The following is a 27,745-nucleotide window of genomic DNA, read 5'->3' on the forward strand; positions in this document are numbered from 1 at the left end:
TTATAGTAAAATTAAAACTATAAATAAGGAGGATGACATATGCTGGATTCAACTGTTTTAAGTAGTTTTTTAACGTTTAGTGTTTAATACACCTCTTGGCTACAGAAGGAATGGCCGCTTCCTAGCTTATTGGTTCATCCATCAGGTGAATACGTGTTGTCTCATTGGTTGGTTTTGCCACAGGTATCTAATAGGTTTTCTGATTGGACTATTGTTAGCTAAGGAGGACCTCTTATCTCAGGTATAAAAGGTGTCGGTTTTGTTAATCTCTCTCTTGCCTCTATCTCTCTCTTGCTTATCTTACTCCCTTGCTCTCTTCTGCTTCCCCCCCCTCCCAACCCACCACCCCTTCCCCCCACCCTCGGCCCTAACTCATCTTTAGTTCCTTTTGTCTCAGCTCATCTCCCAGTAGTAAAGCTAGTGCCATGTGCTCCATGACTGTTTCCTCGTTTTAAACTTTTCCAATAAAACTTTGTGAAGCACCAAGTTGTTTTCAACTCATTCTTGGACTCCTGAAAGAACCTGCGGATTCGAAAATAACCGGTTCCGATTATTTTATTCCGAAATTTAACTCAACCAACAATATGGATATTGTAGATACATGAGCAGATCAGAAGCCAGTTTTCAGCAATGTCTGACCACTTCCTAATTTCCCAAGGTCATTCCACCACCTATAAGACGCAAATCAGGAATGTGATCAATCCTTCTCCACCAACCTGGAGGGTTGCATCTCCAAGCAGCTAATAACCATCCAGAACATAACTGATCACTTGACTGACACACACTGCATCACCTTCACATCATGCCTGGAATGTGTTGCCTGAAGGGTGGCGGAGACAAATTCACTGGGGGCTTTCAAGAAGGTCTTGGATGGGCACATGAGAGGAAAATAGAGGGATATGGGCATTCTGTAGGCAGGAGGGAATAGTTATGTCGGCACAACATTGTGGGCCGAAGGGCCTGTTCTGTGCTGTATTGTTCTATCTACCGCTGGCATAATGTATCTGCTATGTGTACATCATTTAAAAGAAAATGCAAGGCATCAACACACCAATGCTTCTCTGACAGCATCTCCCAAACCTGTGATTTCTGTCATCTGGGACAATGGTGGTAGAGGCATTGGATGTTCTATCAACTCCAAGGACTTTTCCAAGTCACAGCCCATTTTCACTTTGGATGAGTCTTGTTTATTGTTACTGAATCAAAATCTTGCAACTCTCTAATCAAAGTACATTGCATCATTACATGGATTGTAGCAGCTCACCCTCAAGGGAATCTGGGGTGGGTTATTATTCGATGCTTTGTCAATGATGTCCACTTCCAGTGAATGCATTAGTTGTTTTCACAGAGATGCAATGCTGTACGTTTGGAGAGTGGATGTCACTACATAGCTGGGCTGAGTAGAGGTAATGTTGGTACTATGTCCGGCTACAATATCAAGTCTTTTCCATGTCTTCTCACGTGCCAGGAGGACAATCAGGCTTGGCGGTAATAGAGAATGTACCAAAGTTTGGCGGATATCACTGCATTTATGGTCGGTGTCCTGCTTGAACAACATAAGCAGCCACCTCTTCAATCTATCTGCAAACAACAAGTTTCACGTCGTATGTCAGTGATAATAAATCTGATTCAGAGATAAAAGAGATGAATGGGAATGGGGCTTTCCAGAAGCACTTAATCCTTCCACCACCAGATGCAGATAAATGGTAATTTCCTTATGTCAACCCAGATAATGCTGATGCAAATTTCTACAGATGTACAGTGGAGAGCATTCTGACTGGCTGCATCACTGCCTGGTGTGGAGGCTCCAATGAGCAAGATCGCAAGAGGCTGCAGAGGGTTGTAGACTCAGCCAGCTCCATCACGGGCACAACCCTAATCGCCACTGAGGACATCTTCAAGAGGCAGTGCCTCAAGGGGGCAGTATCTATCATTAAGGACCCTCACCATCGGGGACATGCCCTCTTCTTGTTACTACCAGCGGGGAGGAGGTACAGGAGCCTGAAGACCCACACTCAACGACTCAGGAACAGCTTCTTCCCCTCTGCCATCAGATTTCTGAACGGTCCATGAACCCATAAACACTACCTCGTTATTCCTTTTTTATGCACTATTTATTTATTTTTGTAATTTATAGATTTTTATGCCTTTGTACTGCCACTGCAGAACAAATTTCACGTCATATGTCAGTGATAATAAATCTGATTCTGATACCATGGCTCTTGGCTCAACCCCTGTTTTCAGTCTCTCCATGATTCCTCTGTTCCAACCCCCTATATCCTGCCCTCCCCTTGTCCATTTCGTCCTTTCCTGCAGTTATTGAAATAATCACAATATTAGCTCAATTGCCATAATTAACACAGAAGGTGTATTTAACCTCATAGGTCTAAATGATTGTGTCAGAATAATTAGTATCAATTCCTGGATCATTTAACATTAAATGCACAGCAAACTTGATTTCTGCTGTCAACAATAACATAGAACATAGAACATTACAGCACAGTAGAGGCCCTTCAGCCCACGATGTTGTGCTGACATTTTATCCTGCTCCAAGATCTATCTAACCCTTCCCTCCCACACAGCCCTCCATTTCTTTATCATTCATGTGTCTATCTAAGTCTCTTAAATGTCCCTAATGTATCTGCCCCCACAACCTCTGCAGGCAGTGCGTTCCACACACCCACCACTCTCTGTGTAAAAAAAACTTACCCCTGACATCCCCCTGATACCTTCCTCCAATCACCTTAAAATTATGTCCCCTCCTGTTAGCCATTTTCGCCCTGAGGGAAAATCTCTGACTGTCCACTCGATCTATGCCTCTTATCACCTTGTACACCTCCATCAAGTCACCTCTCATACTCCTTCTCTCCAAAGAGAAAAGCCCCAGCTCACCCAACCTACCCTTATACATTCCAACTATTCTTCCCTGGATACCACAAACAACTCACACATCGCTGTTACTTAAATTCTGAAATTACTGCAACATTACTCCTTCACAAGTGAAGCTAGTGAGATAGCAATACGACCTTACAAGCGGCAGCAAGGACAACTTGTGTTTGCCTTTCTCCTAAAAACCACTTGGCAGCAGGCTCAATGACTGAATTCTCAGACAACTGTTATTGTTTTTACCTGTACTACATCAATGCACTCTGTACTAACTAAATGTAACTGCACTGTATAATGAATTGACCTGTAGGATGGGTGTGCAAGACAAGTTTTTCACCGTACCTCGGTATAATAAACCAATACAACACATTTAATTGGAGTGACGCCTTGGGTGTGTTTTGCAACTCCCAAGAGGCGTGATTATTGCACTTTATTGCTGCCAATATAAAAAAGACATTATAGTACAACGAGGTAGTGGAGCGGCCGTCCCGGGGCTCCCCACAGGTTGTCCAGCAGGCGCGGCGCTCCCTCCCTCCCCCCCTGGGGAGTGGCAGCACCTGGCCGGGCCCGGGTCACGTGACGCCGCCAGGTCTCCCAGGGCTCTCACCTGCACCATGTCGGCGGCTCCCGCAGCCAACCCCAACACCGTGTCTTTCCCGGCTCCGCGGCTGACCCTACCCGTCGGGACGGCGGTTCTGCAAACCTACTCGGGTGCATTCATCTGCCTGGAGCTAGTGAGTGGGGCCGTAGAGTTGGTTGGGAGGGAGGGAGGGCGGTGGCGCCTGTTGACTGGCGGTGTAACAATCTCTCTCTCTCCCTCTCCCTTCTCTCTCCGCCACTAAAGTTGTTCGGAGGCTTGGTGTGGATCCTGGTCGCCTCGTCCAACGTGCCGGTGCCTCTGATGCAAGGCTGGGTGATGTTTGTGTCGGTCACCATGTTCGTGTGCTCTTGCCTCTACCTGTCGGTGTATCTGTGCGGGCTGGCTGACCGGCTGGACACAGACTGGAACATGGTGGTGAGTGAATGTTTGTCACTGGAGCCCCCACGGTATCCCCCGAGAGCCCCGTCCCCTGCCATGGACGCTTGCGAAATCTCAGCGTAGCCGCGCTACTGGAAGGGGTAGGGCGGAGTCAGTCTCTGGTTGTCTGGCTGCGAGCCCATCCCGCCCGCTTCTCCCTGCTCCCCGAACACCCGGAAGCTTGCAGACTAACCTGCCTCCCAGTCGCTTGTTTTAATAGTAGTTGGCAGCATATGGAGAGATCGTAGGAGACCAGAACCTCTCTTCCCACCCCAACACTTGGGTTTCCAGGACCTGGGATTTTTTTTCAAAGAAGTACAAATTGCTGAGAGAACTTGATAATTTTGGATATATTCTTTGCGGCACGACAGGAATGTCAGAGAGAAGAAATGGGGGGTGGTTTGGCTCCAAGTCTGCATTAGTATTTTCTCAGTCTAATGTTGGAGGAATCCTAACTAGTTAGGGACCTGATTCTATCCATGGATGCTGCAGATTAGATTATCTCCGAAATATTGTATTTGCATGGTGTATTTTAAAGTAGTAAAATTTCACAAGTGTATTTGTATAAAAGTTAATAGAGGAATTTTGGGAAACATCTTTATTCGTCATATGTACATCAAAACACATAGTGAAATGCATCTTTTGCATAGTGTTCTGGGAGCAGCCTGCAAGTGTCACCATGCTTCTGGTGCCAACATAGCATGCCTAGAACTTCCTAACCCATACGTCTTTGGAATGTGGGAGGAAACCAGAGCACTCTGAGGAAACCCACACAGACATGGGGAGAACATACAAACTCCTTACAGACAGCAGCTGGAATTGAACCTGGGTTGCTGGCACTGTAATAGCATTGTGCTAACTGCTACAGTACTGTGCCTGCCCTAATAACTAGGTTTGATAGTAAGACACTGATTGGAAATGAGCTGTTTGGCCCATTGAGTCTGTGTGGACCATCAACTGCCCATTTGCACTAATCCTACACTCTCATCTGTTTCTTCCCCCCCCCCCCCCCCCACCTGAGATTTCTACCACTCAGCAACAATATGAACTATATGGATTTTACTAAGGCGTTTGATAAGGTTCCTCATGATAGGCTTCTTCAGAAGGTCAGAGGCCAAGGGATCCAGGGAAGCTTGGCTGTGTGGATTAGGAATTGGCTTGCCTGTAGAAAGCAGAGGGTTGTGGTGGAAGGAGTGCCCTCGGATTGGAGGGCAGTGACTAGTGGTGTCCCGCAGGGATCGGTTCTGGGACCTCTATTTTTTGTGATATTTATAGATGACTTAGATGAGGGGGTGGAAGGTTGGGTTAGTAAGTTTGTGGACGACACTAAGATCGACAGTGTTGTGGATAGTGTGGAGGGCTGTCAGAGCTTACAGAGGGATATTGATAGGATGCAGAGCTGGGCTGACAAGTGGCAGATGGAGTTCAATCCGGAGAAGTGTGAGGTGGTACACTTTGGAAGGACAAACTCCAGGGCAGAGTACAGGGTAAATGGCAAGGTACTTGGCAGTGTAGAGGAGTGGAGGGATCTGGGGGTTCATATTCACAGGTCACTGAAAGTTGCCTCACAAATGGATAGAGCAGTTAAGAAGGCCTATGGGATGTTAGCTTTCATAAATCGTGGGATTGAGTTTAAGAGCCGCGAAGTGATGATGCAGCTTTACAAAACTCTAGTTAGACCATACTTAGAGTACTGTGTTCAGTTCTGGTCGCCACATTATAGGAAGGATGTGGAGGTGTTGGAGAGGGTGCGGAGGAGATTTACCAGGATGCTGCCTGGATTAGAGCGTATGGAATATGAGGAAAGGTTTAAGGTGCTAGGGCTTTATTCACTGGAAAGGAGGAGGATGAGAGGGGACATGATAGAGGTATATAAAATATTGAGAGGAATAGATAGAGTAGACAGCCAGTGCCTCCTTTCCAGGGCACCAATGCTTAAGACAACAGGGCATGGCTTTAAGGTTATGGGTGGAAGGTTCAGGGGAGATGTCAGAGGGAGGTTTTTCACCCAGAGAGTGGTTGGTGCATGGAATGCACTGCCTGGGGTGGTGGTGGAGGCAGATACATTGGACAGGTTCAAGAGTTTATTGGATAGGCACATGGAGGAATGTGAGAGAGGGATATGCAGGAGGAAAGGGTTAGATAGTGTGAGGGTGGTTTGATGGACGGCACAGCATGGTGGGCCGAAGGGTCTGTTTTGTGCTGTATGGTTCTATGGTTAATGCACTGAGGTTAGTTGACCACGATAAATTGTCCTATCAACCCACACATCCTGGGGATGCACACAGTCATGGGCAGAACGTACAAACTCCACGCAGACAGCACCCAAGGTCAGGATTGAAATCTGGCCTGTGGGGCAGCAGTTCTACTAGCTGAGCCACTGCTGCCTGTATCGGCAAAGGAAAGTTTGAGGGAAGGTATTCTAGACCTAGGGCTAATGCTCTACATGGCTACAGAGCAGAGTTAAATAGTGGGGAGGAATTTTCATAACTAATTGGTGGAAGGCAGAGTTCCTGGAGTGTTATTGGGTTGAAAGATTTGCAGAGCTGAAGAAATATTGTAGACCAGCAAACACTGGGTATTGATGAACAAGGCATGCATTAGGTTAGGATATGGTTAGCAAAGTTTAACATAGATTTGTGGTGATGCTAGCTGGAAATATTGGGTATTGAATAGTTGCCTGGAGGTAACAAGGCAGGGTGAACTGTGCTGCAGCAAATGAGCAGGGTAATAGTATTTGCAGTAGATTTTTCTGTTGGGGTGGATTTGGGTTCCATTGCCTGGAGTGGTGACAGAAAAGCCAAGATTTTCCGAACAGTTCTGTTTAGCCTGAGATGGTGTTCAGGAAAGGTAGAGTTGTAGTAGTAAGGGAATGGAGTCTGTGCCACTTTGAGATGCTGCCATTTGGTCTTCCAGTGTTTAACAGGAGGGACATGAAGCTAAAAAAAATGCTGGAAATTCTTGTAGGTCAGGCAGTATCTACAAGGAGAGAAACAGTTGATACTTCAGGTTGATGACCTTTCTCTCAGAAGATTCCAATGAAATACTTGCTATGTGGTCGCTGCCTGGCCTATGGCAAATTTCTACCACTTTCTATTTTTATTTTGAATTTTCAGCATTGCAGTTTTTTCCTCTTTCCTCGTGTGAGAAGTTTTGACTGTCATATTGTTATGAAGTGTCAATGTTACTTCAGGTAAAACGTAGTGGGCAGCATGATAACAGCTTTGTCCTTCAGCCCAACATGTCTATGCTGGCCCAGTTGCCTGAAGAGCTAGCCTCATTTGACCCATAATCCCTCTAAACTTTTCCTATCATATATTTATCCAAATGTCATAATTGTAGCTGACTCTAGTACTTCCTTTGGCAGCTCATTCAATATACACATCACCCTCAGTGAGTGGAGTGGGAGAGGAGAGCTACCCCGTGGGTCTCTTTTAAATCTTTCCCCTCTCACTTTAAACCTATGCCTTCTAGTTTTGGACTCCACCATCCTGGGGAAAAGACTGTAGCTATTAACCTTGTCTATGCCCCTCATGATTTTGTAAACGTCTAAGGTCGCCTTCCGCCCCTACACTCGAGGAAAGAAAGTTCTTGCCTTTCCAGTGTCTCAAACCCTTCCATTCTGGTAACATCCTCACTAGTCTTTTACATTCTTCCCAGTTTAATGGCATCCTTCCTATAGCAGGGTGACCAGAACTGTATGCAGTATTCCAAATGTTGCTTTAACAACATCTTGTACAACTGTAACGCGACTTCACAACTGCCGTACTCTTAACCTGACCAATAAAGGCAAGCGTGCCAAACACATTGTCTTCCTGTGTCCCCACTTTCAAGAAACTATGAACTTGCACGCCTGGGGGTCTGTATTCTACCACGCTCCCCAGAGACTACCATTTACTCTGTAAAGTTGACCCTACTCATTTTCCAGTAGAAAATCAGTTCTTCTCCCATCCCCAAACCTAGAAATTGAAAGCATTTTGCTGATGTTAATTTATGCCAAAGTACTTCCTTGATTTCATTAGAATGCTTTGAATTTAAATGGGCCACAAATCAGCTAAGTCTATCAGAGGCTTGGGGAATGACCAGCAAAAAAAATTAAGTTTTGAATAATTTAAACATTATCTTTCCATACCAACTACATTAAGATAGCTTTTCAGTTTTTGTCTTGTGTATGCCACAAAAATGCATTTTAAAAGCAAAAGTGGACATTGGGTCCCAAAAGGTTGAATTTTTTTCTTTTTAAAAATGCTTACATGCAGACTTAAAGAAAAGGCTGACTTGTTTTCTGGGCCTGACAATTTAACTTTAATTTTTTTTCTCTCCCACCCAACATAAAATGCAATCAAGAATGTACTCACTGAGCACTTAAAAATCTACCTACACACCTGATTTTTTTTTGGACCCGGGAATATAAAGGAAGTCCACAAAGATGAAAACATTTGAGCAAATTGCTGCACTGTGCATAATCATGTAAACCTCAAATTCCTCATTATTAAGCCAAAATTTCTTTCTGATCCATGAATAAATTGTTCATGTGCACTTTATTTTTTGCAAACTATTCTATTCCAATACATCCACACCTGCTCTGAATCCTATTAATGTCTGATGGCTCTTTGTGCTCACTTTACCATGGAGGTCAATAGAAAGTGGTCAGCAACACAGACCTGGCTGATTTTGTTCCTTGGGTAGAAGCAAACAGACTAATTGCCTCAATTCAATTGTAATTGAAGCACTGATCAGCATATGCCTTGTCCTCTTTAGTTTGGTGAATTGGTTTATTATTGTCACTTGTACCAAGGAACAGCAGAAAAACTTGTCTTGCATACCATTCATACAGAGCAATTCATTACAACAGTGCATTTAGGTAGTACAAGGTAAAATAATAACAGAATGAAGTGTTACAGTTAGAGAAAGTGCAGGTAGACAATAAGGAGCGAGGTCATAACGAGGCAGATTGTGGGGTCAAGAGTCCAGTATTGTGTTCAGTTCTGGTCACCTCGTTATAGGAAGAATGTGGAAGCTTCAGAGAGGGTGCAGAGGAGATTTACCAGGATGCTGCCTGGATTGGAGAGCATGTTTTATGAGGATAGGTTGAGTGAGCTAGGGCCTTTCTCTTTGGAGAGGAGGAGGATGAGAGGTGACTTGATAGAGGTGTACAAGATTGTAAGAGGCATAGATCGAGTGGACAGTCAGGGATTTTTTTCCCAGGGCGATAATCTCTAACATGAGGACATAATTTTAAGATGATTGGAGGAAGATATAAGGGGGATGTCAGGGGTAAGTTTCTTTTTACAGTGATGGGTGCATGGAACACACTGCCGGCAGAGGTTGTGGGGGAAGATACATTAGGGAAATTTAAGAGACTCTTTAGACAAATGAATGATAGAGAAATGGGGGGCTATGTGGGAGAGAAGGGTTTGGATAGATCTTGGAGTAGGATAAAATGTCAGCACAACATTGTGGGTCGAAGGGCCTGTACTATGTTGTTATGTTTATTGTACTAGGGAACTTTTCGATGGTCTTGTAACAGCAGGATAGAAGCTCTCCTTGAGCCTGGTGGTATGTGTTTTCAGGCTTTTGTATCTTCTGCCCGATGGGGGGGAGAGAAGAGAGAATGTCTGGGGTGGGTGGGGTCTTTGATCTTGCTGGCTCCTCTCCTGAGCCTGGAGGGAGACTGAATGTTTACTTCATCACTTTTACTTGGTTTTTCCTTAACCATTGCCCTTGTTGCTAGGATGTATAAATAATGGGAGTAGGATTTTTAAAAGTATCTTTTTGAGTACTTTCAAGCAGTGTTTAAATTTGTGGCTGATATTCAAGCTTGGCCTGAACATTCCATCTTTTGATTCCATTTGGTATAAATCTGGTCTCATTCTTGAGCATCCATGGACCCTGGAGTGGAAAATTCCAAAGATTCTCAGCTCTTGGTGAAGAAATATTTTTCTGTCCCTCAGTTGCTGACCCCTCTTCCCAATCCTGTGACTCCTAGTTCTAGAGATAGAGAAGACCTAGATTCAAGCAAGTAGGAATGCTAAGGCACTCTTTGTGGACTGTTGTACTGTAACTGGGGAAATCTTGTGATCAATGAACATCTGCACAAATTCATGCAGAGGGTCAACTGGGCAATGCTTGTACTGGCTCATTTTAAAATTCCATAAATTTTATCCCATTTTCCTTTTCCAGTAACTTGGTATTGATTATTGTGACTTGTACCAAGGTACAGTGGAAAAACTTGTCTTGCATACTGTTCATACAGATCAATTCATTACACAATGCATTGAGCTAGTACAAGGTAAAACAATAAAGTGTCACAGCTACAGAGGAAATGCAGTGCAGGTAGACAATACGGTGCAAGGTCGTAACTAGGTAGATTGAGGTCAAGAGTCCATCTCGTATAAGGGAGTTGTTCAATAGTCTTATTAGTAATACAGTGATTTAGAATTTAAATCTAAGAGTAGAACAATTATAGAAGTAATAAGTAGATTTGCAGAGCAGCTTGCAATGAGTCATCACGCTCTGTCACCATCTTGGACAATATGGGGTGGGGAGAAGAAACCCTGTAACTTTGAAATTGTGTATTTTAGAACAAATTAGAACTCTAGGAATTATGGCCAATATTTTGCAATTGTATATTGTGCATTTAATTTTATTCCTAATATGCTTTTGATCTTGGCTTCTGTATTGCTTTCAAGGCTCTAAAGCTTTAATTGATGTCATGCAGATTTTTTAAATCCAGAATAGTGTATTCTGGCCCATTTGGAAGCATTGGTTGTATACTGTGAGAAATTATTGCAATTTTAGTTGTAATCTCAATGTGTTGAATAACTTTTCTAGCACTCTTGGACCTTTGATTATACAGGAACTAGTTTGGTCTTGATTATGGGTGTGGGGGGGGGGGGGGGGTTTGTCCCTCTTAGTGAGGCACTGGTGGATTTGATCAAATGTTGGTGCTGTATGAGACAGCACAAAATGTACTATGGAGATTATTAGTTGCCCGATTTGGCATACATTTAAACACCTAGGCTTTTCAAGTTCGCAAGTAACGATGAGAAATGAAGTGAATGCTGCTGGTTGGCATAAAATTTTAAACTGGGTGTAAAATGTGCATTGTGCAATTCTGAGCAAGTTGTATATGGAACATTACAATTTGTTACACTTAATGTATTTTCCACAACTCTAGTCCAAATATTGGGACTGAAGCTATCATTCTTTTTTCAGATTTAACAACCTGTGTATTATTAACAGGATCAATTTAATGAAGTCCTGAAATTATTTACTAATTTTATTTTGGTTACTGTGATAAATAATCATACTTGATTAATTCACTCATTCCACCATGAAGAATTTAGGTGGGGTGTTTTCTTCTGGGGTTTTGGAAGGGCATCTTGAGTAAGAAATATGGTAAACTCCTGTTCCCTAAACTTTTATTTGAAGAGTGTTTATCTGTTGTCCTTTTTGATCCTAATTTTCACTCCTGTACACAACCTTGCATTGAATTAAATATTCTCCTCGTACTTGTATCAGAGAGGATTCTCCAGTTTGGTTGGCCAGAGCTTGGTTGTCAATGACATAAAAGGGAAGCACAAAATTCTTTTCCTGGTTTTATTTTTTACCTTTTATTTTTGTTGGTCACCCCCTTCCTTTCTCCTCCTGCCCCCCCATCCCAAACTATGTGATGTAATGTTGTTGAGTGGATGAGTCAGAACAAGTTCAGCCCAAGAAGCGGTTGTGGAAAAAGTCTGACAGCTGGTGAGCCATGCCCTCAGTTTGCCAGCTGTTGAACCAAGGACTTTGAATGTCAGGTAGTCAGGATTATTCCAACACATTAATGAAAACAATTAAATGTTGTTAAATATTTAACTTTAACTGTATTCAGTAGGCTTGTGAACAATTACTTGTCATTCTCCTTCAAGACTGTTGCCCCGCTGAGATGGAGTTGACAGTCCTGTGTCAGATTCCTGAATGCAACTGTTGCAGAACTGTAACAAATTCACTCTAAAACTCCCAAGAAGCGACTGACATCCCATTGAAGCAAGTAATTAAAAACAGAAAATGCTGGAAAAGTATCAGTGGAAAGACATCCACAACAATGAGTGTTGTGGATAGTTTGGAGGGCTGTCAGAGGGACATAGATAGGATGCAGAGTTGGGCTGAGAAGTGGCAGATGCAGTTCAACCCAGATAAGTGTGAAGTGGTTCATTTTGGTAGGTCAAATATGTTGGCGGAATATAGAATTAATGGTAGGACTCTTGGCAGTTTGGAGGATCAGAGGGATCTTGGGGTCCAAGTCCATAGGATGCTCAAAGTGTCTGCGCAGGTTGACTTTGTGGTTAAGAAGGCATATGGTGTATTGTCCTTCATCAATCGTGGAATTGAATTTAGGAGCCGTGAGGTATTGTTGCAGCTATATAGGTCCCTGGTCAGACCCTGCTTGAAGTATTGTGCTCAGTTCTGGTCACCTCACTACAGGAAAGATGTGGAAGCCATAGAGAGGGTGCAGAGGAAATTTACAAGGATGCTGCCTGGAATGCAGAGCATGCCTTGTGAAAGCAGGTTGAGGGAACTTCTCCTTTTCTCCTTGGAGAGATGGAGGATGAGGGGGGAACCTGATAGAGGTGTATAAGATGATGAGAGGTATTGCTAGGATAGATAGTCAGAGGCTTTTCCCCAGGGCTAATTGGTGGCCACAAGAGGACATAGGTTTAAGGTGCTGGGGAGTAGATATAGAGGAGATGTCAGGGGTAAGGTGTTTTTTTTACTCAGTGGTGAGTGCGTGGAATGGGCTGCCGGAAACAGTGGTGGAGGTGGATACAATAGGGTCTTTCAAGAGACTGTTAGATAGGTACATGGAGCTGAGTGAAATAGAGGGTTATGGGTAAGCCTAGTAACTTCTAGGGTAGGGACATGTTCGGCACAGCTTTGTGGGCTGAAGGGCCTGAATTGTGCTGTGGTTTTTCTACGTTCTAATGGTTAGCATTTCATGTTAGGGACCCCAGTTTGATGCAGGACCTGGAACAATAAGTTTCTTTCTCTGGATGCTACCTGACTTGCTAGGTGTTTCTTGCATCTTCTATTTTGTTTTGAATTTTTAGCATCTGCAAGTCTTGTTTTCATTCCCAGTGGCCAGCAAGTTCATGGTTTCATCTGAGAGTTCTAAACTCCCTGACACTTGTGGAGAATTACCAGCAATTCAGCATGGAATTTCTGATATTTTTCCAGCAAACTCCTATATCAACACTTGCATCACAGGAAGAAGTAGGGATGGAAGGAGACAGGGAAGAACCTTTATTAGTAATAAGTTGCTATTATGAACCATAAGAAGTATCTTTGGATAAGTGTAATAACATCAGGCACCATAATTTGCTGCTGATTGCAATATTTGGCGCTAGCTTTTCCACTGTAGAATGAATTCTAGAGTATTGTACCTGTTCCTAAACTGAAATTGATTCCTGCTGCCTCTTGCAGTTATCAGGAGGAGAAATTGGCTGTACTCCAAGTAAGATAGAATGTGCTGCATTGATAGCTATACCTATTAAAATATCTAGCCCAGGAAAGTTTGCTTTAAAAAGCAATATAAAAACAAATGGGGGGGAAAAATATGTAACCACAAAAATTGCACACTTATTGTTTTCTCTCTAAGCAATTTTCTGCATTTGCAATCTTCACCTTGCTTCCTGAAGAATAAATCTATAGAATTGAACACCCTCCTCGTGCTGCTCACTATTCATGTGTGAATTTTAATGGGACTGGTATTTGAATTGCAACCCACTCAAATGCGCTTTCCTAAATTGCATGTGCATGCACATGTCTACAATTGACTATGAATAGCTTTTAATTTCTCTTTGCTAATTCTCTGAGTCAGAAGGTTGAGCGGACATTTGGTGGAGGAATAGTCCTAACTGGTTTAGGTGTGATAACTGGAAAGAGACTGTTCCCACTAGCAGAGAGCAAAAGATTTGAGCATTAAGGAAAAGCTTTTTTAAAAGCACAGTAAGTAAGTGGGATCCAGAATGCACTGCCTGAAAGTGTGGACGTAGACTCTGTGGGTTTAAAAAGCAATCCAGCTGGGAGTTAATGTGCCAAATAACTACAAATCTCCATAGTAACAATTCTGATTCTAATCTGGGATATTGAAGGTAATTGAATTATGTTCAAAATGAAATTGGGCAATTGCACAGAGCTGGACAACACCTTGACTTTATTTGCCCAGTAATATTCAGTCACTTGTCTAATAAGCTTGTAGTCATCCAAGGGATGAACCTTGGTCACTTAGTCATTCCCAAGTATGGGAATTCAGTGCCAAGTGATTAGATAGAATTGGCCATGTTGATGGATGTAATTATAACTTCCAAGCAAGTATCAGTTGGTTTTGATGTGGATCTTGCTCACAAGCCACAATAATGGGACCAGATCATTTGAGTAGAAGATATTATGAAACTTGGTTTTGATTTGCCTTGTGTGAGAGACAGTGAGAAGATTAAATGAAATTCATCCCAGAGGAACTCTTGCATCAGACACTTGCATCAGTGCTAAGATGTTTCCCTACTATTCTTTGAGCAGTATGATCTGGGTCACTATCTAGTACAACTAAGTTGTACTTCCTGCTGGGTTCTGTTTATTGCTGCAGTTCAATGTGTTCTTTTTCCGATTCTTTCCTGCTACAATCTAATTTCATGGATACTGCTTGACTAGTGGCATCTTGCACAACTGGTTAGGCTAAGGACAAGTGAGACTCTTCTATTCCATTTTCCCTCCTGTCCATCAGCACTCATGTTGAAGCTAGTCACCCCATGATCTGAATCTGCAGCATTAAGCTCCATGCATATTTGCATTGGGGGATGAGTTTTCCCTTTTCGCGCCTCTTCCCACTGAGCTACCATGCCATTCCACCAAGATTGGGATTTCCCTCCCTGGTGGGGAGGGGGAGAGAGACAAAGCTTTAGAGCTATACAGCACATAAATGGGCCCTTCGGCCCAACTCATCCATGCTGACCAAGCTGCCTACCTGAGCTAGTACCATCTCCCGTCATTTGGCTCATATCCTACTAACCTTGTATTTGTTTAATACCTTTTTAAATGTCGTAATTGTACTTGCCTCTACAACTTTCTTTAGCAGTTAATTCCACATACCCACCACCCTCTGTTTGGGTGGGGGGGGGGAAGGTGTGGGGAGTTGTCCCCCTTTAAACTTTCCCCTATCACTTTAAACCTATAGCTTTAGACTCCCCTACCCTGGGAAAACAACTGACCATTCACCCTATCTATGCCCCTAATGATTTTATATATCTCCTAAGGTCACCTACCAGCCTGTTCATGCTCTAGGGAAGGGGGGGGAAAAAAAATCCCCTAGCCTATCCTGTCTCATAACTGAAGCCCTCAGTCATGGTAACATCGTTGAATCTTTTCTGCACATTTCCCAGCTTAACGACAACCATCCTATCACTTGGCAACCAGAACTGCACATAATACTCCAAATGTGGTCTCACCAATATCTTGTACAGCTGTAACATGTCCCAACCTGTGTACTCAGTGCCCTGACTAAAGGAAAGTGTGCTGTAGATAGGATGGTGAAGGTGGTGTACTTGTGTCTCCACTTTTGGGGAAGTATCTACCTGTACCCCCCAAGGTCTCTTCACAGGTTATACCTGTTATTTAAGCTTTTGAACTCCCTGCATTTCCAGCCGCAAGGTTCCTCTAGATGCTAACCACTTTAATTTGCATTCAGTAATGTTGGGTTCATAAATAGGTGCTCTGTTTGTGGCGGGGGGGGGGTGGCGGCAAAGAGAATGCCCCCGGCCTCAACTTGCTCATTGGCTCTGATGTTAACTGGGTGGTGGGAAGCACAAGTGTCGAATGCATCAAACCAGGAGCAATCTGGAAGGTTGAGATTCCAACCTCTGCATTGCAAAGGGGTTGAAATTTAAAAATGGGGAGGTACAGTGTGTTGGTGAGGCCTTGTCTGGAATACTGTGTACAGTTTGGTCCCCTTACCTATTAAAAGATGTAATAATATTGGAGGCAGTACATGGGAGATTCACGAGGCCAATTATTAGGATGAAAGGGTTGTCCTCCCAAGAAAGACTAATAATCTGGGACTGTTTCCTTAGAGTTTAGAAGAAATGAGGGGTGACCTGATTCAGACATGATCCTGAGGGTGCTTCCCAGTAGATGTTGGGATGCCTTCATTAGTTGAAGGGTCTTGGACATAATTTCAGTACTAGGGGCTGGTTATTTAAAACTGAGGCATGTAGAAATTTTCAGCAGAATGTGTTGAATCTCTGGAATTCTCTACCCTGGTGGGTGGTGGAAATGTTTAAAGTGGAGGTTGTATTGGTTGATTGTCACTTGTACCAAGGTACAGTGGAAAAACTTGTCTTGCATACCGATCGTACAGACCAGTTCATTACACAGTGCATTGAGGTAGTACAGGGTAAAACAGAATACAGAGTAAAGTGTCACCACTACAGAGGAGTGCATTACAGGTAGACAATAAGGTGCAAGGTCATAAGGTAGATTGTGAGGTCAGAGTCCATCTCATCATATAAGGGAACTGTTCAATAGTCTATCACCATGGGATGGAAATGGTCCTTGTGCCTGGTGGTATGTGCCCTCTGGATCTAGATTTGATCGATTGTGGAATGGGTATGGAGAAATGGCAGAGAATTGAGACCATGATCATATTAAATGATGGGACAGGCTTGAGGCCTGACAGCCTACTCCTGCTCCTATTCTCTTATGTTCTCAGAACAGATGGGAAACTGCCTATAACTACAATTGGGGAAGCTTGTGGACAGTTCCTGGCATTCTGGTAATAGAAGTAGAAGGCTAGAGACCGGGGCTTGGAAGGAGCAGGGAGAAGATGATGGCAGATTGTAGGCTGAACTTCCTGGAGGCAGCAGGTAGTACATCTGGCTGACAAGGAGCACTGTTTTAAAAAGCAGATTTCACCTTGTAGTAGTTCTTGCCTCTTCATTTTTAGGTTTCCCCAGGGGTCAGGAGCTTGTAAGAACTATAGAACTTGAACTAAGTTTCAGTGTGGCTACTTCATGAAACCTGCATTGTCCACACATTGTGTTGGGAGGCATTCAGTATTTAATTCTTTTAAACTCTTCCTCAATGAACCACATCCTGCTGATTAAAATTGGGCTGGATCTACTGATGACTGGCAAATTGCCTGAACTCGCTGGTCACACACCCTGCGGGCCAGTTATTTCTATCAGTGTGACCCAGGCACGTTCTTCTGTTTGCAAGCCCTTTTGTCAGTGTCTCTTCCAACTGCAAGAGACCCTCCCTACCCCCGAATCTTGATGTTTTTGCCAGAGAAGACTGAATAGATGTGTAAAATTTGCAAAAGAAGATGGGATTGAGGTTGCAGCAAGATTGAACCTCTTAAGGGGACTTTGCCAGAACATCTGAGCCATGGGTTTGGTATTGCATTAGTTTGTCCTGGAACTTGACCTACTGGCAATGACTTTGCCAAGATTAAATGCTGGAACCAGGTCTCAGTGATTAGTAACTTGGAGTTCCTGGACACCACTTCCTCAGTGAGTGCTGCCTGACATCTTATTGGACTTGAATGTGTTTGTGGCTCTTCCAAAGCAGGTGTGCTGATTTGGATTGCTACTGCTGTGATTAACTCTAGGACATCAGATGCAAAGTGCAGAAAATTATTTTGGTTATTGTGCTTTATGGAGAGCTTGAAGTCACAGCAGAGCCCCTTTGGTGGTAGGCAACTGACTGGAAAAGATTCTCAGACAGAATTTATGGGCATTTGGAGAAGCATAGGCTGATCAAGGATAGTCAGCATGGCTTTGAGGGGCAGGTTGTGCCTCATGAGCTTAATTGAATTCTTTGAGGATGTGACAAAGCACATTGAAGGTAGAGCAGTGGATGTGGAGCTTCAGAGAGGGTACCGAGGAGATTTACCAGGTTGCTGCCTGGATTGGAGCATGTCTTATGAGGATAGGTTAGGTGAGCTAGGGCTTTTCTCTTTGGAAAGCAAGATGAGAGGTGACTTGATAGAGGTGTACAAGATAAGAGGCATTGATCGAGTGGACAGCCAGAGACCTCTTCCCAGGGTGAAAATGGCTAACACGAGGGGGCATAATGTTAAGGTGATTGGAGGAAGATATAAGGGGGATGTCAGAGGTAAGTTTTTTTTTTAAAGAGTGGTGGGTGTGTGGAATGCACTGCTGGCAGAGGTTGTGGGGGCAGATGCATTGGTGGCATTTAAGAAACTCTTAGACACATGAATGATATAGAATTGGAGGGCTATGTGGGAGGGAAGGGTTAGATATTAGAGCAGGATAAAATGTTGGCACAACATTGTGGGCCAAAGGGCCTGTACTATGTTGTAATGTTCTATGTTCAGTCTCTTTCCAATCCATTTCCATCTAGAAACTTTATTTGTAATGTGATTGGAAACTAATTAAATGTGGAGTTTAATTTCATTTATGGCTTCATGGATGCAACTGCTTGGCCATGATATCATGCTTGTAAGAGAAGTAGATTAATTGATGACGTGGATGTACCTAGTGAACTTCTGTACGCTGAATTTTGCATTTGGACATATCAGTTGGATTTTCAATTGACGAAAAGCAAGTCCTTTTGAATCATTAGTAAATCCATTATTAATTGAAAACATGAAACAACTTCTTTGCTCAATTTTATTCAAAAACAACTATTTCTTAATGGAACACTTATTAACATTTGTCAGGGTCTGCCAACTGAACTTTGGAAAGTATACACAACTGTGACCTTTAGTTTCACATTTATCATTGCTGGAAGATGACACACATACAGCCACATGATTGGCCTTGACCCACTTGCTTCTGGGGAAATAAAACATTGGACAGATGTGCAAAATCTGGTGTTCAGATTTTCCTCTTTGCATCACGTCACAGAATTGATAAAGGCAGAGGAAGGTCCTGATTAATTCTGTATCTGCCACCCTGAAACATCGAGATCAGCCATTCTCTCCACTTATGTCTAAACAATTTTAGTAACACTTGAGCCTCAACATTGCTTGCCTTGTAATAAGCTTCCCCTACACCACTTTCCATAATGGCTTTGAACCTAGAACACAAGCTCTCATTTGTCAATCAAAAGACTTGCACCTTTTTGACCCTTTTTACATAACATTTCAAAGTTGCTTTAAATCTATTGAAGTACTTTGAAGTATACTTGAAATGTAATCTATGAAATATGGTCGACAATTGGCTCACAGGAAGTTTCCACAAATAGAAGCCAATAACGACCAGATGATCCACTTCTGTAATGTTGGTTGAGGAAGTATCTGCCAGGATATCAGCAATAATTGTCCACCTCTTGTCATGGCTATTTTGAATTCATTTGGATCAATGGACTCTATAACATCTGAAAGATGGTGTTCAAAAACTTGGCCATGAGAAGCACTCTCTTTGGAGTTGTTCTGGTCCTTGTTTTCCGCCCCACAAACCTCCATGTTCAACAAGTCATCTTTTACAATTTCTGTCTGCTCCAACAAGATTCCATCACCAAGCAAGTTTCCCCCCCCCCCCCCCACCCTCCCTATTCAGCATTTTGAAGAGATTATTCACTTTGTGACTCCCTGGTCCACCCTTCCATCCACGCCTACTTCCATTGTATGGCACTTCCCTAGGCAACCACAAAGGGTGCATTATCTATCCTTAATGCCTCTTCCCTTCCCCACCATCCAGGGACCCAATCACACTTTCCAAATAAGGTAGCGATTTACTTGCACTTCCAGTTTAGTGTACTGCATTCGATGTTCACCCTGTAGCCTCCTCTACATTGGAGAAACTGAACACTAGGTGATCGCTTGATGAAGGACCTGTGCTTGGGCTGCAGGAGTGACCCTGACCTTCCAGTTGCCTGGAACTTCAATTTGCCGTCCTACTCCCACTCTGACCTGTCATCCTGCACTTAGAAGTCCAACATAAGCTCAAGGAACATCTCATTTTTCATCTGGGCATGTTACAGCCTGCAGGACTCCATACTGAATTCTCCAACTTCAGATAACACTTGCTCTTTTGTTTGTATCAGAACTAGACTCTGCTTGCCATTCCTTTCTTTGTTCTTTCATTTGTATATTCTGGCCGGCTAGCATGTTCTCATATGCTAGAGAACACAACATCATCCACTCTTCAAACATCAGCAACACATTAATGGACAGTCGGGCTCCTTTGTCTATATAATGCTGACATCATTTCGCCCTATTGCACACTCCCTTTGTGCCACCCGTTGCCGTCTCCCATCTCTGGCCAATCAACTGAACGAATATCATTGAGAAACAAAGGACTGCAGATTCTGGAATCTAGATGGAAAGCACTATGATGCTGGAGGAACTCAGCAGGCCAGGTAAGCATCCGTGGAGAAAAACAGGCCATGGATCAAAGCTGTTTCTAATGTACAGTAACTCTTGTAATTAAACCATGAGAAGGGCCCAGAATGTTGTCATTTTCTGTTGAATGTTGGCATCCTAGCCACACATGGACTCTGGACTATCAAATAATATGCTGCGTATGTTTTGTTTTACTTTTGCAGAATCTTTTAATCAGCGCCTTAAGACTTTGGTAAAATTTGTAATTGCTGGATGTGATACAGAAGGATATCAATAGCAATGCCATTGTATTCCTAATGGACTTTTTTTTTCCCATGCAGGATTCTGTCTATCATTTCATTGCCTTTGTATTCTACTTTGGAGCATCACTGCTTGAAGCTGCAACAACAGCTGCAGCTGTAGAACCTGGAAGGTTCAATACAACTACAACTAAATTTGCAACTATTCTAACCTTTCGCCAATACAGTATCAATGTTGTTGCTACGGTAAGTTTTTTTTAATCTCTACAGTTCAAACCAAGCCAATACAAGTTTTAGAAGTTACTTCTGATTGGAAACTGCAGCCTTAATGACCAATGAACTTCAGTAGTGTGGGAGAAATTAGTTAACATGATGCAGTTGTTCTTGTACTGGAGCTGCCTTTTAAAAGCCCTTCCAAGTTTGGGTAGGTAATCAAATTACACAAGTAACTATTTGAAAGCTACTGAGATCTTTGCTGCTGGCCAAAAATCCCATTGTGTACAATTTCCATGAATTGAAGATATTTCAGATGGGTAAAAGTAACCTCAAATTACTTTAAAGTCATATTTCATGTTACTTTCTATTTCCTGTTTTGAAACAGGAGGTCATTCAGCTCAGAGTCTATGCCAGTTGGGAGCAATCCCATACTGTTATTTTCCTGTACCTTGTCACAGACATGGCATCAGCTACTTTCCTATTGGTGTACCATCCTGGCTTGCTTTTACCTCTTCTGTGGGGTGCCATTGCAAAATACTCACTAAAATCCATGCTCCTCCCCCACCTCTAAGTGCAAAGCTCTATCTTCAAGGTTATGAAATTGACCTTGCTTTCCTACCAAAAATGATCCATGGTGTTGCTCTGTGGACAGTTAACAAGTTAAGGAAGAAACAATAGCCAGAAGGGCATAACATTGAAATTTTGAGGGACTGTGGTGGGTGGTTGAAAAATGTCCAAGAAACCCAAGCTAAGCCTTCGTGTTCATTCCAGTTTTGGCTGTTAGCACACTTCATTGCTCCACCATTAGTGGCCATCAGCTGCCTGGGCACGAGTCATGAATTCCTACTCCCAAGACTCTCCTGTCAAGATGCCCCTTTTAATTAAACACCTACATCCTTGACCAAACACTTGGTCACAATGGCAATACTTCCTGGAAGCTGAACAGTGAGTTTGGGTGCGAGGAGTGAGAGATTGGCTAATTGGTCCATGATAGAGTTCACTAGCAGTGCAGCAGAGGCTTCCACTAAATGATTACAGCTTAATGCTCCTTAATGTGAACCACTTGACAGTTCTGTTACATCAACAATTCCTGCACGAAAGGTGAAATGAATTAAAACAAGAGAAATCGACTGTAGTCAGATTTGTCATGAAGATGATATCAGGGGTGTTTATAACCAAGGTGAAAATGGGTTACTATGATGGGTGAGAGTCTTCTTGTGAAGGAGGGGTGTGTGATGATGCAGAATCAGGTTTATTATCACTGACATATGTTGTGAAATTTGTTTTGTGGTAGCAGTACAGTGCAAGACAAAATTTACTATAAGATACAAAAAAAGTGCAAAAGAAAAATAATTCTGTAGTGTTCATGCATCTGAATGGGGGGATTGTAGAAGTGAATGGAAATGGGATATGGTGGTAATCATCTTAAAATGTTTGCCTGAAACTCTAATTGAACTATTAAATAGTTTTGTGACTACCTTTTGGGGGGGGGGGGGGAGAATAGTTTTCTCACTTTAATACTTTGATTAACCAAAGTGGTCAACTTGGTCTGATCTTTATCTAACTAAAGAAGCTACCATTTATTCTGCTTTGCTATTAAGTGGGCAATGGCCTACACATGTGTTCACTGCCAGTGTGGGTGTGGAACAGTCCAACTTGCCAAGACTTTCAGCTGTCCTGGCAGCCCATTTCCCGGTTTAATTCCTGTTTGGGTGGTTTGAGCAGCAGCTAAATTGTATCGTGGCTTCAAAATGTCTCCAGGCATTTAACAAAACAATCTACCAGGGGGCAACCTACCAAGTGAAAGCCAAAGTGGCCAGGTCTCTGGCACAGTCTGACTCTGGGACAGAAGGGAAGGGGAGAAAAGGGGGACTGTGGTAGTGACAGGATACACAGGTTAAGGGAACAGGAGATTCTGTGGACAAGAACAAGACTCCCAAATGGTATGTTGCCTCCCAGGTGCCAGGGTCAAAGATGTCTCTGATCAAGCCCACAGTATTATTAAGGGGGAGGGTGAGCAGCCAGAATTTGTGGTACACATTGGTACCAACGACATAGATAGGAAAAGGGGTGAGGTCCTGAAGAGGGAACGCAGGTAGTTAAGAAAAACTAAAAAGCAGGACCTCAAGGCCAGTAATCTCAGCATTGCTGCTTGTGCCACATGCCAGGGAGGGGAAGAATAGGAAGATATGGTAGATGAATGCATGGCTGAAGAGTTGAGGCAGGGTGTCAGATTTGTGGATCACTGGGATCTCTTCTGGGGAAGGTTTGACCTGTACAAAAGGGGTGGGTTACACTTGAACTCGAGAGGGACCAACATCCTTGCAGGTAGGTTTGCTAGAGCTGTTTGCAGGGGGTGGGGTGGTTTAAACTAGGTTGACAGGGGGATGGGAACCAGATGATGGAACAGTTGGTGTAAAGGTAGATACATTATGCCGAAAGACTGAGGAAGGATAGACAGTGGATTAAAAGCAGTCAGTTAGATGGGTTGAAATGTCTTTACTTTAATGCATGAAGTATTATGAATAAGGGTGGTGAACTCAGCATGGATCAATACTTGGAATTACGATGTTGTGGCCATTACAGAGATTTGGCTGTTGCAAGGGCTGGCTGGCTGCCTGATGTACTGCGGTTTAGATGTTTCAAAAGCAATCGGGAAGGAGGTAAGGGGGGGAGTGGCGTTGCTAATCAGGGACAGTATCACACCTGCTGAAAGGGAGGATGGCCTGGAGGGATCGTCTACTGAGTCAGTGTGGGTGGAAGTTAGAAATGGGAAGGGAGTGATCACCCTGTTGGGAGTATTCTATAGGCCCCCCAAAAGCCACCAGGACACTGAGGAGTAGATAAGTAGGTAGATGTTGGGAAGTGCAAAAATAACAGGGTTGTTGTCATGGGTGACTTCAGCTTCCCTAATGTTGATTGGCACTGCCTTCATGCAAAAGGTTTAGAAGGGGCAGAATTTGTTAGGTGTGTTCAGGAAGGATTCCTGACATAGTATGTGGACAGGCTGACTAGAGAAGAGGCCATACTGGATCTAGTACTAGCCGATGAACCTGGTTGAGTGACAGATCTCTCAGTGGGCAACCATTTTGGAGATAGTGACCACAACTCCTTGACCATTTGCATAGCCAGGGACAGGACCAGATAATACGGGAAAGTTTTTAATTGGAGGGTTAATTGCAACAGTGTTAAGCAGGATCTTGAGCATAAATTGGGAGCAGATGTTCCTGGGGGGAATGCACAGAAGAAATGTGGAGGCTGTTTGGGAACACTTGCATGGGGTTCTGGATAGGTTTGTTCCACTGAGACAGGGAAAGGATGAAGGAACTATAGTTGACAAGAGGAAATATTTAGTCAAGAGGAAGAAGAAAGCATAGTTAAGGTTTAGGAAGCAAAAATCAGGCAGGGTTCTTGAGAATTATAAGGTAGCCAGGAAGGTGTGTAAGAAGGGACTTGGAGCTAGAAGGGGACATGAGAAGGCCTTGGCGAGTAGAATTAAGGAAAACCCCATGGTGTTCTACATGTACGTGAGGAACAGGAGGATGACTAGAGTGAGGGTAGGACTACTTGGATAAGGGGGACATGCCTGGAGGAGGTAGGGGAGGTCCTTGAATACTTTGCTTCAGCATTCACTAGGGAGAGGGACTTTGACAAATGTGAGGTCAGTGTAGAACAGGCTAATGTGCTGGAGCATCTTAAGGTTAAGAAAGAGGTAGTGTTGGAGCTTCTGAAAAACATTAGGATGGATAACTCCCTGGGACCAGACAGGATATACCCCAGGTTACTATGGGAGGTGACGGAAGAGATTGTGGGGGTGTCTATATTTGCATCCTTCCTGGCCACAGGAGTGGTACCAGAGGATTGGAGGATAGTAAATGTTGTTCCCTTGTTCAAGAAAGGTAATGGGGATAATCCTGGGAATTATAGACCAGTGAGTCTTGTGTCGGTGGTAGGCAAGCTATTGGAGAAGATTCTTAGGGATAGGATTTGAGGAGGTGACAAAACAAATGAAGGTAGAGCAGTGGATGTGGTGTATATGGACTTTATTAAGGCATTTGACAAGGTTCCCCATGGTAGGTTCATCCAGAAAGCCATGAGGCATGGGATCCATGAAGACTTGGCTATGTGGATTTGGAATTGGCTTACCCACAAGGCAGGGTGGTAGCAGACGGAGAATATTCTGCCTGGAGGTCAGGGACTAGTGGTATTCTGCGGGGATCTGTTCTGGGACCCCTGCTCTGAGTTTTGTAAATGACTTTGAGTAAGTGGGGGGGGTGGAATGGTTTATTAAGTTTGTGGATGACCAAGGTTGGAGGGGTTGTAGATAGCATAGAAGGCTAGGTAGAAGGTTGTTGTAGGTTACAACAGGATGTAGAGTTGAGCAGAGAAGTGGCAGATGGCATTCAATCTGGAGAAGTGTGAAGTGATGCACTTTGGAAGAATGAACATGAAGGTAGAGTACACGGTTAATGGCAGGGTTCTGAGCAGTGTGCCAAAACAGTGGGATCTTGGGGTCCAGGTCTATAGATCCATCAAAGTTGCCATGCAAGTTGATAGGGTGGTTAGGAAGGTGTATGGTGTGTTGGCCTTCATTAGTTGGGAGATTGAATTCAAGCTATGAGGTAATGTTGCAGCTCTATAGAACTCTGGTTAGACCACTTGTTCAGTTCTGGTCACTTCATTATAGGAAGGATGTGGAAGCTTTAGAGGGTGCAGAGAAGATTTCCTAGGATGCTGCCTGGATTGGAGAATGTGTCTTATGAGGAAAGGTTGATTGAGCTAGAGCTTTTCTCTTTGGAGTGACGCAGGATGAGAGGCGACTTGATAGATGTATAAGATTATGGGAGCATAGATAATGGACAGCCAGTACCTCTTCCTCAGGGTGTTAATAGCAAATACCAGAGCACATCAGTTTAAGGTCCGAGGAGGAAAGTCCAGGGGAGATGTCAGAGGTAGGTTCTTTACATAGTGTGGTGGGTGTCTGGAATGCACTGCTAGGGTGGTTCCAGAAGCTGATTAAAATAGGGGCATTTAAAGGCTCTTAGACACATGGATGTAAGAAAAATGGAGGGATATAGGCTGTGCAGGAGGGAAGGGTTAGATTAATTATGGAGTAGGTATTCATATTTCAGCACAACATTGCCCATAGAAGGGCCTGTACTGTGCTGTTCTATGTTCTAAAACTTGATTCCAAGCCATGGAAGAAGATAATTAGGACTGTGACCAAAGGATTGTTCAAAGAAGCAGATTTTGGAGTATTTTGAAAGAGCATTAGGAAGGAAATTTCAGAGCTTGGGATTGGGTGACTGATCAATGGCAGACTATGGTGGAATAATTTTAAAATAAGTTTGAGGCCAGTATGAAAGGAACCCAGAGCAGAGTTGTGGGACTGAAGGTGGAGGGGTGAGAACTATGCATGATGCTTGTGAACAACCCATCTAACTAGTCTGGTTCTTAAATGTCTGTTTAAGTGATGTGATTTACTGCATTTTAAAAGTGCAACTGCAAACAAAGGTTATCAAATGAAGTGCAACACAAAAGCCAAACAAGAGCACCAGCAGTATTTTTTATTTAATTTCAATATTTTTGTCTTTGTTTCAGATATTTTCTTTTGTTGTTACCCTGTGTTATGCCTGCAGTTTGGTTCTTGCTTTGAGAAGATGGAAACTGTAAATTGCAACACATGACCCATATGGAATGATGTAGCTGGCTGGGTTTACTTCATTGCCACACCACTTGCATTGCTGAAAGACTTCACAAGACCAGGGTGATCCTTTCATGGGCCAATTCTGTTTTCTACTGAAATGTTTTTCCAGTAGTGGCTTTTGTTGATAACTTTTTTTGTGATAATTTTCAGTGTTAAGATCTAAAACTTGTGAAAGAATAAAAGTTTCCAATATATCTGAATGTTTGGTGTTCAGTGTGTTAGTCCAAACAGTTATAGATTTAACAAAATATTTAAATGCAGTATCAGTTAATGTACAGTAAAAAAAATTTTGGAAAATAATCCTAAGGACACAAATTGGCATTTTTCTACTTCTGTAAACACTCCCCTTCAGATCATTTTCATTTGTGCTTGTGAATTTTCATATTGCATAATCTGTTTATTTACATTTTTAACTGTTACACGTTAGTACATGGGTAAATACAAAGTATTGCAAAACGAATTCAAGTTTTGTCTTCATTAAGTCCTTGTTATTTTATAGTTTCCTCATGGTTGAAATGTAAAGAACTTTTTTGCTATTTAACTGTTTCAGAAATAGCCTTGTTGAATGTGTTAGTCAAAATGAAGATTATTCCGTGAGGTCAGTGATTTTTGGATAATTGTATACTCTATGATCAGTAATAATGCTTTAAGGGTTCATTGTTAATCTGTTGAATTGATTCAAGCTAATCAACTGAAGTCCTTTTACGGAATAAGTTAGTGTACAATTAACATTTGATAATAGCTTCTGTTTGCCACATAAGCTGCATTGTTTTGCATGTTAAACCTAAGTTTCCTTAAATTTTTAGAGCTCCTGCTGCAGATTGCAGGGATAACTTTTCAGTCCATTCCTAGTTTTAAAAAGCCACTCCCCATTGTCCATGGTTTTATGAAGTACCTGAAATTTTCAATTAAACCACTGTGGCATAAGCCTTCCTCTACACCTGAGATTTGAGTCTAACCAGTGGCAGAGCAGATTAATAACATTTCTTTCTGGACAAAAATGATTTCATAATTGTCAATTCTTTTGGGCTGCAGTCCATTTGTTCCACCAGAAAATTGGTTATTTGATATTGTTGAGGTTTGCTGATTGATTCAAGAGATGGCTGTGGCTATCAATGTTTACCAAGTAATTCATCTCACATCAACTTCAGTTTGTTCAGTTTCCCCAACTGAATTATGTGTAGCTGAATGGAAGTCATCTATGCAAGCCAAATATTCCCAAATATGTTGCCTTAATTTCCAATTGTATTCAATTGTTTTCTTATTTTTTCCTAATGTTTTCCTAGTCTTTTTTTAAAAAAATACTTGCACTGAATAAAGGTAGTAATCTGAAATTT

General features: G+C 42.8%; 1 protein-coding gene across 1 annotated transcript; it reads left to right on the forward strand.

Annotated features, from left to right (window-relative positions):
• Window positions 1–3,308: 3,308 nt before the first annotated feature.
• Window positions 3,309–27,745, forward strand: mal2 (mal, T cell differentiation protein 2). The gene is made up of 4 exons (XM_052023193.1): window positions 3,309–3,620; window positions 3,731–3,901; window positions 20,567–20,731; window positions 26,303–27,745. Exons 1-4 carry the CDS (start codon window positions 3,501–3,503, stop codon window positions 26,372–26,374), a joined length of 528 nt encoding a protein of 175 aa, XP_051879153.1. The 5' UTR covers window positions 3,309–3,500; the 3' UTR covers window positions 26,375–27,745.

Source organism: Pristis pectinata, chromosome 9 (genome assembly GCF_009764475.1).
Source record: "Pristis pectinata isolate sPriPec2 chromosome 9, sPriPec2.1.pri, whole genome shotgun sequence".
NCBI classification, from domain to species: domain Eukaryota; kingdom Metazoa; phylum Chordata; class Chondrichthyes; order Rhinopristiformes; family Pristidae; genus Pristis; species Pristis pectinata.